General features: G+C 31.7%; 1 protein-coding gene across 2 annotated transcripts in view; it reads left to right on the top strand.

The window, feature by feature from the left end:
• The window catches only part of LOC126879117 (probable dolichyl pyrophosphate Glc1Man9GlcNAc2 alpha-1,3-glucosyltransferase), a 47,367-nt gene that overhangs the window by 8,999 nt on the left and 25,421 nt on the right, over positions 1–12,947 (top strand). For both annotated transcript variants that reach the window (XM_050642066.1, XM_050642067.1), the window contains exon 4: positions 12,231–12,467. In XM_050642066.1, coding sequence (XP_050498023.1) covers positions 12,231–12,467 — 237 coding nt within the window. The remainder of the gene's footprint in view (positions 1–12,230; positions 12,468–12,947) is intronic.

Below are 12,947 nucleotides of genomic sequence, written 5' to 3'. Positions count from 1 at the left end.
TGATAAATCCGTCTCTAGCTTCAGCGCCACAAACTCTGCCCGAAGCTTCCGTCACTAGTTTCACACAACGCTCAACTGCCTGTGTGTGAACTGGGAATTTCTTGTAATTAATGTTCCAGTTAGGGATGGAGTCACTGTTGATGTACGATTTTATCTCTTCATCACTGACCTTGGCCAACAGTGGGGGAAAAGATAAGTCGCAGTTCATCCAGTTGACAATATCTGCGTACTCTTGAGCATCAAAGTTGATTTTCGGCGGTGTGAATGTCCTTACTTTCTTCCTTTTTGAATCTATTTGCCTTGCCTTTAGAATTCGACGAAGTCCAAAATCAAATTTTCGGGGTGGGAAAAATAACCATTTCGCTCAATCACTCGGTTTATAACAGCAAGCAAAGGCTCGGGCAAATATCTCGTTGATTCAATTGCTTGGTAAACAAGCTTTGGACCATCTGTAAAGTTTTTGCTTTTTTTGATAGCAAACCACATTGGCATATACGATTTCAAGATAAACAAAACTAGCTCTTGAAGTTCAGGTGAGGGGTTTTCTTCACTTATGTAAAGTCGCAAAGTTCTATTTGCTTTGGTCAACCACCTCGAGTGTGATAAGTGTCCGGGATCTCGTACAGTCAAATCCCCTTTACATGTCCCAGATTTTATCGCAGTGGAGATATCAAGTAGGTACTGTTGATCCTTGCTGAGAACCTTTCTGTCTACCTCCGGTATCTGACAATCTATAGACTGGAAGTTAATTACCGGCAGTTTTTGACAGGCAATCAGTTTTTCACCGATTGGTCCTCTTGAAGTACTAGGCCCGGTTGTTTTGCCATCTAGATGTTCAAAGAGGTGCCGGAACGGCAGCTCATTAAAGTGGGGCAGGCAAATTGCCCATTGGACGGGCCTCCTTAAATATAATTCAATTCTTCGAATTATCCCAGTTTTCAACCCTGTATTGACGTTAGTGCCGTCACATCCGATTACAGTTAAACTTTCAGTAGAAATGCCTCGATCTCCCAAATACGTTATTACTGATTTAGCAATATCCTCAGAGCTTCCTGATTTATGATGATGACTGAACTTGGCAGTATTCCTAAATTCCCTACAATAGGTTTGTGTGAATATAAACGATTACTATTACTTTTAAAAAACAATTAATTATCAAATTCCAAAAATACGAAAAAATGTTGAAATTTCAATATTTCGGCATATTTTAAAGCTTATGCGGGACCGGAAGATATCCAGTAATCACAATCAAATTAAAACACAATGTTCATAGGGTCTATCTCAACGCATAAATAACTATTACGTTAAAAAATAAATATAAAAAAAATGTTTTCACAAAATAAGAAAAATGAAGCTTTTTAAAAAATAATCAAACTTTAAGGCTAATGCGGGACCGGAAGATATTAACCGATTTTGAAATTTTTTTTTATTTTGTTTCTAATTATAATTCGCAAGTTTTCCGCGGTATTACAACTTAAAAAAAAATGGACTTTGTATCATATAAAGCATTATAAATTATTATGGAACTCCAACGTTGAAACATGTACTTACCAATAGGAAATCATAAAACTTCTCATTTTAATAGATTTACAAGAAAACGTAAAATATATGACATAACCTAAAATGCACCTGTTTGAACAACACGCCACTCACGTTTTAAAATGTTGCCTAACGTCTATTGTCAAACTTTATCGCATCTACTACCAACCTAAAAACTTTAAAATAGGTTGTACTTTCTGATGTACAAATGTAGATTAGAAGGTAAATAATTCTGAATTTCATATAAGGCAATACAATTCAATGTACATGGTAATGTATAAAAATAGTGAAAGGGTTAAAGTAGAAGACTTTAAAATGATATTGCCAATATTTATGAGTTGCGTTTCTGGGACGACTTTACTGAAAGATAGTTCATTCGATTACATGAAATCAACCCCAACCGAAGAATATTCGCCACAAAAAAATATAGCATGTGATCTGTCTTTAAAAAGACAACCAAATGCAACAGTGACAGTAAAATTCTCGTGTTAGAGATTCCATAGTAAATCTCGAGGGGAAATCAGGAAAAAACCTCGTGATACTATCCCGACATCGTAAGTATTTGGTCTTACATTTAGTTTACTCTCAAAAATATACTTGAATATTTCTTCACCGTCTACACTTGGGTTTATCCAAGCAATTTGTTTGAATCAGGTTTAGTTGATCTGGAATCTTTAGCTGTTTTTATTAACACTTATTATTTTACTACACCCTGTTTTTAAATCAGGAGGAGTAAACTCAAAAGACATATTCACAACCAATAATGTCACTAGAAATATCACCAGATTCATCTTCTTTGTTGGTTGATCATGTCGGTCTTCGACGGTAGGTAATCCATAAATATTATACACTCTGGGTCAAAATTAACCGCCCACCTTAAAAATGGGTAATTTTTGATGTTTCGTATTTCCTAAATCTGTTGTCCGATTTCGGCGATTTTTTTAATATGTTATAGTCTTATTCTTTAACAATATCACTGTAATAATAATATAGCTAATGAAATTCATTTATTTAAGTAAAAACATATTGTTTGCATTTCAAAAATATAAAATAATTGCATACACATAAAATTCCCTACCTAGAAGGTCTTGTCAATATTCGTTTAATGTCATATTTCAGTCTGTCAGTTTGAAGCCAAGATGAAGACCACACTATAGTACCACTACATTTCTAAATTCTTTAAACATCGAATTATTGTCGACATTGTTGTAGCCGAAATGGCCTAATTATTGTAATATTAAGGTCTTTTGACCTAACTATGTAGCTAGTTCCACCTACTTTGGATCTAAAGTAGGTCCCCACATGTTTTAATTTTTCCTAACTTTCTAACAGTCAAAATTTCATCTTGGCCTTTTTTAATACAGTGGTTTGCTTATTTTAGGTTTCTACCTGATGATGGACTGATTGGTCCGAAAACGTTTGTGTTTTTTGTACTATAGATGTACCCACTTCAATCCAATTTGGATCATTTTAGATAAAAATTTTAATAAATTTATATACCATCTACCTACAAGTGAAGTTTTACTTCCTTAGTAAGTTTTTTGTAATAATATTGTTGCTAAGCATGTGAATTTTCATTATACAGGGTGAGTCACCACTAACGGGACGGAAGATTACAGCGAAATGGTAAAAGATTTAAAAAAAAATTTAAATTAGTAGTTTGTAAGTTGATAAAATCTACATTTTAAAATTATTTTGAAATATAGGGTGTCCCAGTAAATGGCGGCGTATCAAAGTTATATTTTTTCTTATGGAACACCCTATATTTTATTACATTTTTTAATTGTCCGCAAAAAATAAGGTATAGTTTCATAAGGCTTCCCTATACCTATGTACAGAGTGTTCTGAGTTATGTTGACTTTTCTTAAAATGTAAAGTTTTAAAAGAAGGCTTATTTTCAAGTTATTTAAGAAATTATAAAAAAATTACTTTTACATTTAAATATTTACATATTGGTTGAATGTATTTCATGATTATTTATTACACATTTATTTACAGGGTGTTCAAAATTTACAGTTTCATTATTGGATTATTCAATGTGTCATATGATTCTTATTTTAAATGGAACACCATGTATATTAATAAATAATTGTACTAAACAATTTTACCTCTTTCGAATGGTATATGAATGTCCTATACCTAGGTCTCATAGTTTTTGCGTAATATACAATTATTTAAATTCTTAATCTGTAAATCGATTTTAAAACAAAAGATGTAGTTAATTAATGGCATTGTATGACATTGTCACCTTATGAGAGTACGGTCTGGTTTTTATTTTATACTTAATGTATTCCATGATTGATTATTACACATTTATTTACAGGGTGTTCAAAATTTACAGTTTCATTATTGGATTATTATTTAATGTGTCATATGTTGGTTATTTTAAATAAAACACCATGTATATTAATAAATTATTGTACTAAGCACAGGTTCCTCTTTCGAATGGTATAGGGATGTTCTATAACTAGGAGTCATAGTTTTTGCGTAATTTACAATTTTCTTAAACGGTAAATTGGTTTTAAAAATAATATTTATAGTTACAATCGATTTTCAAACTGTACGAAATAAATGTTTGTTTACTGTATCATAATGAAATCAAAATTATGTCTATTTACTAGACCATTATTATGAAAAGTAGGTATATTGGTCTGTATACAATACATTAAAAATCAGGATCTTCTATAAAGTTTAAAGTCCATAAACGATAAGTTAAATATTTATCATAATCCTGTTTGGTCTAATACTGGTGTAGTTGAGTTTTATATGGATAATAGTGGTTTCTCTTAAGTATTCTAACAGTCGTTTGACTGATTTACAATTCACCCGAAATTTTTTCTTTACTAGTATTTGGGTTTTCCGTAACAGAAAGCAGGACATCAAGCTCCTTGACGTCATCACAAATAACTGGTTTATTTTTATTTAACTTTCCGTGTGCAACATTACCAGTAGCACGGAATCTATTGAAATCTCTCAAAAACGTCCTTTTTTGGGTGTCTTCTATTAGGATACTTTTGAGCGTAAACTTAAGAAGGTAAGATACAATTTTGAAAACACTCCCCAATGCAAAGTACCATGTCTACTCTTTCGTAGATAACGTGATTATTCATTTTAGGAACAATTAAATTTGAATATCATACACGGATGTTTATATTTTTAATAATTACCAGACCTTACTGTCATAAAATGACAATGTCATACAATGAGATACATCTTTTGTTTTAAACTCGATTTACAGATTAAGAATTTAAATAATTGTAAATTACGCAATAACTATTAGACCTAGGTATAGGACATTCATATACCATTCGAAAGAGGTGACTCCGTTTAGTATAAGGGTATATTAATATACATGGTGTTCCATGTAAAATAAGCATCATATAACACATTGAATAATCCAATAATGAAACTGTAAATGTTGAACACCCTGTAAATAATTGTGTAATAATTAATCATGGAATATATTTAACCAATATCCAACTATTTAGATGTAAAAGTATTTTTTTCATAATTTCTTAAATAACTTGACAATAAACCTTCTTTTAAAACTTTACATTTTAAGAAAAGTCACCATAACTCAGAACACTCTGTACATAGGTATAGGGAAGCCTTATGAAACTAGACCTTATTTTTTGCGGACAATAAAAAATGCAATAAAATACAGGGTGTTCTATAAGAAAAAATATAACTTTGATACGCCGCAATTTATTGGGACACCCTGTATATTTCAAAATAATTTTAAAATGTAGATTTTATGAACTTACAAACTACTAATTTAAAAAAATTTTCAAATCTTCTACCATTTCGCTGTAATCTTCCGTCCCGTTAGAGGTGACTCACCCTGTATATCGGGTGTACGAATCAAACTGTGTTTTTTCTCAAAGTTCGCATCATACTGTGGAATATTCTAGCATTTATAAAATACTGAAATTAATACCCACCTATAGCCTCATTTTTTCTTAATATTCTGCTTTTTGATTCATTCGCTTATGTTGGACCATAAAAAAGTTAGGTACTTAACAACTAGTCATGTTTTTCATCAATACAGGGTGTTTTTAAATAATTATGGCAAACTTTAAGAGGTAATAATTATGCATGAAAAATAATGAGAGTTTGCTTTATAAACGTATGTCCGCAAATACTTCGTTTCCGAGATAGGGGGTGTTGAAAGTTTTCTGACAAACTGACGATTTATTTATTGCTTTAAAACCGGTTGAGAAATCCGGTCAAATGAAATTTGATGGGTTTTAAGACGAAGTTATTGCACATTTTTTGACATATAATTAAGAATTTAATATTCACCATTGGCGCAGATACGGGTAATAGGAACCGTCATGTTAACCGATTTTAAAGTAATAAATAAAGCGTCAATTTGTAAGAAAAATTTCAACATCCCCTATCTCGAAAACGAAGCATTTGCGGACATACGTTTAAAAAGCAAACTCTCATTATTTTTCATGCATAATTATTACCTCTTAAAGTTTGCCATACTTATTTAACACTTTAACTGCCAGGTAAATTCAGAGTAAATTTTGTACCGGGTCTTCAGGGCCAAAAGATTTTTTTCATCTTAATTACTATATTTGTGTTTGTTTTTAGCAAAAATCATAAAATCAGATTTGTTTTTTTGGGTATTTTTGTAAATATTGCTGTGTCCTCATTTGGTGCACGCGGCCTGCGATTGTGAAATTGTTCCTAATGTCTAGTTGCAGGTCATGAGTACTATAGATGGACACTTAAGGTCAAATAGTCCGTTATCTTAGAGAAGGTTCTAAAAGAAAACCTGAAGCCATTGTCGAGTACAATAACGCAAAAGCATTTGTGAACATGTCAGACCAAAGACAGCTTATTAAAACTGCTTACGAAAGTCTGTCAAATGGTACAGAAAAGTGGCATTTGAGATGATTACTGGTACTTCACTGGTGAATACTCTAATTATTTTCAATAACATCAACCAAAGCAAAATGTCAGTTACAAATTTCAAAGAAAATGTGTGCATGCAACTTCTTCAAAGTAGTAATCTACTTCTTCCTGTACAAGTTCAAGCCAAACATGAATTTACTCAAAATTCTTTGAACAAAAGAGGCAGATGCACGATTTGTTACAAAAAAAACTGAACTCCATGGTCGAAATTATGCTATAAAAAACACAAAATGAAGAACACGGGTATGCAACGGATGTGAAGACAGCCCTTTTATGTGCTTACAATGTTTCTTTGCTAACCATGTTTTCACAAAAAAATAACTAAAACATGTACAATAAAATTGACTCTCAGTACCTAATTTTCTAGTTAAAAAATAATACATTATATTATGTTACTTTTGATTATAATATGCTCTACTGCCATAAAAATAAAAAAAGTTAATGTATAGTTAATTTTCAGTCTATTATCCCTTATACCTTTCAAAATTAAAAAAATCACAGGATATTTTTAAACGTTATAGTTCTACGCCAGACTCAATGATATTCCCATTTAAATACGCGGTAAATGTGTATACCACGGACACACGGTTGAAACGCTGATAAAACCTGTGTCCAATATCTGTACACATGGCAGAGAACTAAAATTGCCTGTGTCCATATATGGTACACATGGCAGTTAAAGTGGTAAAAACACCCGGTATTGATGAAAAACATGGCTAGTTAAATGACCTAACTTTTTTATGGTACAACATAAGCGAAAGAATGTTGAGAAAACATGAGGCTACTGTTGGGTTTTAATTGCAGTATTTTATAACTGCTAAAATATTCCACAGGGTGATGCGAACTTTTGAGAAAAAAAAACACAGTTTGATTCGTACACTCAGGCGGTTAATGTTGGCCCAGAGTCTATTATATTCACTAACGAGTGATAATTATAGTCACTGACGAGTTCTAAAAGCAACTGTTTATTGTATAAATGCAGATTAAAAATCTAAAAATAAAGGGATAACGCAGAAAAAAAAACAAAAAATCTCTGATATAACTTAATTAAACTATGAACATTTAAATGCCAATAGTGTAAACATTTCATAAATATTAATAGTGTCAAAATTTCATAAATTTGTGGAGTAAACTTGCCCGCATTGGATCAATTACAAACAAGCATTAGGGCGCGGTAAATTTTAATTACTCCTAGTTTAAAAACTAGGTATACGAGCCCCTTCCCATTTCAGTTGGCCCACCTTTGGAATTTGCAGTTTATGGCAGTTACCACAAACAAATGATAATCTACATATTTTTATAAGTTCCCATATTAATTTTTATTGCCTTTGTTATTAATATTTATTGAAAACGTTAGCCTTGTGACCTTTTAATTTATTTCAAACAATAATAATAAAAAATCGCTAAATCATGGCCTTTGCATCACTTACATCAACATAAATTTATTTTTTTCATAATTATCTTAAAATCAGAGCTAGCTGTGGAAAATTATATCAAAACAATAATTGTCAAATAATGTCAAATAGATTTTGTAATATTATAAAGCCTACTACCGTTTGTCGAGATAAAATTATCAATGGGAATGGGTGGAGATAAAGTGATGGATGAAATCATTTTTGTTCAATCATCAATAGATTTTTGAATTCTGGAAAATCCAATTCGGAAATCACGAATATGCTTCAATTGTCACAGTATAGTGTAAGAAATATAGTTAGGAGATATAAAACCTCAGGTTTTGGTATTATTAAACCTATACAGGGTGTCCAGAAACTCTACCGACAAACGAAGACAGAAGATTCTTGAGATAATTTTAAGATAACTTAACCCAATTCACTTAGTCCAAAAATGCTTCCTAAGGGAGCTAGAGCTCTTTGAAGATGGCGTCTTGTAATGAGTTTTTCTTAAATACCTCCAGAACAATTATATTTAGAAAAACAAAAATTGGTACGCGTATTTATCTTCAAGATACAAATCTAATCCATCCATTGCAAATTTCTAGTACCGATCATAGGTGTCCGTTTTGGGTAGGGCAACGGTTATTTTATCGCATAACTTTTTTATCTTTAACGTTCATGCATTTCTGACACTGGATTATTAAATTCTAAAGTATTCTAGTACTAAAAGGTACTCTTGTTTTAAATCGATAGGACACACCGTTTTCTAGAAAAATCGATTTGAAAACTTTTCGCTATTTGAATTAAAAAAAAAATTAAAAAAAAAACTGTTTAGAAAGACGAAAACTGGTACATTTATTTATATTCCAGAGATAAATCGATTTCATTAATTGCGAATTTCTAGTACTGGTCATAGGTGTCCGTTTTGGGTAGGTCAACAGTTATTTCTATGGAGGGCGGTACAATGGTCACAAGTCACAAAATGACTGTATTGCTTATAAGATACAGAACACTTCGAAATTTTTTTTGTCTACCGATTGGTATAAAAGACATAAGTCAATGTACTTGCATAATAATTTTATAGCAATGGTTAAAAGGTACTAACTGGGAAATAATTGAATAGAGGGCGGTAAAAAAGTATTAAGTCTGACTTATGACTGTTATACCGTTCGATTTATGAATGGTTTAGTTCATTGTCATTGGGTTTAACCGGTACAAATGACATGAGTCAGCGACTGGGTTTAAAAATATTAGGTATTACAAGAAGATTTAAAGTACATATTGTTAAGACATTCCGATGCTTGAATAATGCGATACAATTCAGGGAACTCAGGTTTCGTCTATTTCATTCTTAGTCGCTTGACATTGCCATGCTTGGTGTATAACTATTGTGCAGTTAGATACGAAAAAATTATTAATTAAAGCTTTTAATAATTATTTTATCATAAAATAAATTTTAATAAAGAAATGCGATTTGTTTTATTGTTGGAGGTCAAACTGCTAACCAATAATAGTTAATCGCCACTCGCAATGTATTGAGCATGAAATTTTTTAATATCCCACAGAAAGTTTGGGAACTACATTACGTAATTCTCTGTTAACAGTGTGTAAGTGAACAAGTACAGTTATGGGAAGCAGAGGTAAAAAGTTGATAGACATGGTGTTGAGGGATACGAGTCAATCGCGTGATTTTTATAATTACTTATCTCAACTATATGCAGGTACCCAGTGGCGCACCCAGGAGGGTTTTGGGGGTTAAAACCCCTCCCAGGCCATGAAAAGAAGAGTAGGAAAACGTAACTGGTCTTTAACAAACCATACAATAAAGTTTCTGTGTCCAAGTAAACCCCCCACCCAGAGGAAAATTCCAGGTGTAAAACCCTCCTAGATGAAAATTATAGGTGCGCCACTGCAGGTACCTATAAATTTCAAAAAATTTTAATGTTTTGCTTCTAAATGGTTTTTAATAAATGTGTATTTGTTGACTAAGGGCCGGTTGTTCGAACGATAATCAACAATTATCATTATCAAATACTTAATTACTGTCACCAAACTGTCAATGTCAACTTTGTTTGGGTTGCTGAAAACATAGTTAATTAAAATTATGAGATTTATTATCAATCATGTTAATAATTATTGTTATATTAATTGATTATAGTCTCAGAATTGTAATCAATTATGTTTTTAGCAACCCAACCAAAGTTGACATTGACAGTTTTGACAGTAATTAAATATTTGATAGTGATCATTGTTGATTAGCGTTCAAACAACCGGCCCTTAGTGTTTTATTACCAAGCTATACAATACAACTTTGACCGGTAGAAAAGTCACAAGTCACAAAAATACCTAAAATATTAAAATTTATAGAGGTTATATACTAGAGTTTCACAAACATACATAAATTAATAACATTATCCATCGTTTGAAAATCATAGACAAAAAACTCGATTTAGGAAAAAATAAATAAACTTTAAAGGTCTCTCCTGTAAAAGTTGCATTTTGGACATGTGTCTATTGTACCGCCCTCCATAGATTTTATAGCATAACTTTTGTCTTGAATTTTTGAGCATTTTTGACACTAGATTATTAAATTATGAGGTATTCGAGTACTAAAAGTTACTCTTACTTTATGTTGGTAAAATTCTACGTTTTTTGTTGAAACGTTCTTTTAATTTTTTTTCAAATTCCAAAAACGAAAAACTTTCAAATCGATTTTTCTAGAAAACGGTCTGTCCTACCGACTTACAGCAAGAGTACCTTTTAGTACTAGAATACCTCACAATTTAATAATCCGGTGACAAAAATGCATAAAAGTTAAGGACAAAAAAGTTATGCGATAAAATACCCGTTGCTCTACCCAAAACGGACGCCTATGACCAGTACTAGAAATTTGCAATCGATGGAATCGATTCATCTCTGAAAAGTAAATATGCATACCAAGTTTCGTTTTTCTAAATAGAAGCGTTCTGGAGGTATTTATGAAAAACTAATTTCCTGACGCCATCTTCAAAGAGCTCTAGCTCCCTTAAGAAGCATTTTCAGACTAGGTGAATTGGGTTAAATTGTCTTAAAATTATCTGAGTAGTCTCGTGTCTTCGTTTGTCGGTAGAGTTCCTGGACACCCTGTATAATGCAGGACAAAGTAAAATAAACGAAGCAGATCGAAGGAAATTAAGACGCATTATAGTGAAAAAACGACGTGCAACTTAACTAGATTTAAGTGTTTTGTGGATTAACCTACGTTTCTAAATCAACATATCACCGAGAGGCCCACAAATTAAGATTTGCTTACTTACAAATTAATTGATAAATTTGAAAAAATCAATATGAATTGTTTTTGAAAAATTTCATTTTAGTATGTCAGACTAATCCAGTCTAAACATTGCAACACAAGAAAAATAGATTAAAATGGCCAAAAGAGCATTGAGGCTTCACAAATTGACTAAGGGATGCAATACAATGGAGTGATGAATCCAGATTTGAAGTGTGTGTTGGAGTCGAATTGGAGACAGTAGGAGTCGAGTTATTCGCAGGAAAAATAAAGATTTTCAGCCTTACTGTTTTAACAGAAAAGTCAATCCTACGTTTATCGTGGTCTGGGAAGCATGTCGGCGAAATGTGTGGAAACGTTGCATTTTATCGATAGAATTTTAAATACGGGCAAATAATATTTGAAGGTTTTAAATAATCTCTTACCGATTTTGGAACAAAGTCATTTAAACAAGTTAAAATTAGCGAAACATTTTGTCTTCCAATGGGATGGCGTAGGTTGCCATAAACCAAAAGAGTTTAAACTGGATTGGAGACCACGATATTCTACTTCTGGAATACGTTTCTAAGAGTCCCGACTTGTCCCTGAGAGAAACTTTCACGCCTCTTTGTGGCGCAAAATAAAAAAAAAACAGCGGGGAAACATCCTGCTAGGTCCGTCAAAGAATTGAAGCAAAACTTGCAAAAAATATGGGATTCATTTACAGCAGAGTGTTGCCAGAACATTGTAAAAACTATGCCTCGAAGAATTTTGAATCTAATTAAAAATGAAAGGGATGTCACTCAGATGTAAACTTTCACATTTGTTTTGTTAAAATTAGATATGGTTTACGTTTTTTTTTAATTTGTTGTTATTCTGTTCAATTAATCGTTTTTATTAATTTAAAATATATTTTGTATACTTCTGGAAATCCACAAATTATCGGTGAATTAAAACTTTCAAAGTTTAGGTATGCTTGACTTTTGTTTTTGTTCTATAAAATTGGATTTTCTTTTCAATCTGCATTGGGCCAAATGATATGGGAAGAGGCTCGTAGGACTCTAATTAAAACATTTTTTTTCTAATTTACTCTTATGAAAGTTAAAATTTGTTATTGGTTTTAGGAGAAATATCTTCAGTCTGCCTTCTGGTTCACTATTTTGCTAAATATGAAACACATCTACATATATTTAGCACCAGCTTATTTTATTTTTTTGTTAAGACACTACTGCCTGAAAGGACCATTGGTTATCCGTAATATTTTCAGTCGGAAAAATTTGAAAAATGTGGGAATGCTAGGATGTACAGTCTTGGGGATATTTGTGGTAACCTTTTTACCATTTTATGATCAAATACCTCAGGTAAGTTAGACTTGTCTCTTCTAGTTTATTGTTATAAATAGTATTAGTGAGCACGTAAAGGTTGGAATAAATTCATTTTTCCATAAATGGGCGATTTTGGGAAAAATCCCGAAACAGGTCGATTTTTATTTTTGAATTACAATTTTTTGGCATATATATCATACTAGTGACGTCATCTATCTGGATGTGATGACGTAATCGATGATTTTTTAAAATGAGAATAGGGGTCGTGTGATAGCTCATTTGAAAGGTTATTTAATAATAATCTATTCATCAATATAAACATTAACATCATTATTTATACAGGGTGCCTAAAAAAAATTTTATTAAATTAATTGACACAAAAATAATGTATGTAATTTATTTAATTAAAAATCCATTTTACTGCTGTCAGAAAACAAAAAAAATGTTTATTTGACAAATAAATATTGCTTTTCGCTTGAATTAGATGTTTAAACTGCTAAGAGGCAGGTGGGTGGC

The sequence above is a fragment of the Diabrotica virgifera genome, chromosome 1, assembly GCF_917563875.1.
Source record: "Diabrotica virgifera virgifera chromosome 1, PGI_DIABVI_V3a".
Lineage (NCBI taxonomy): Eukaryota > Metazoa > Arthropoda > Insecta > Coleoptera > Chrysomelidae > Diabrotica > Diabrotica virgifera.
Note: the sequence above shows the minus strand (reverse complement) of the source record. Positions and strands in the feature narration are given on the sequence as shown.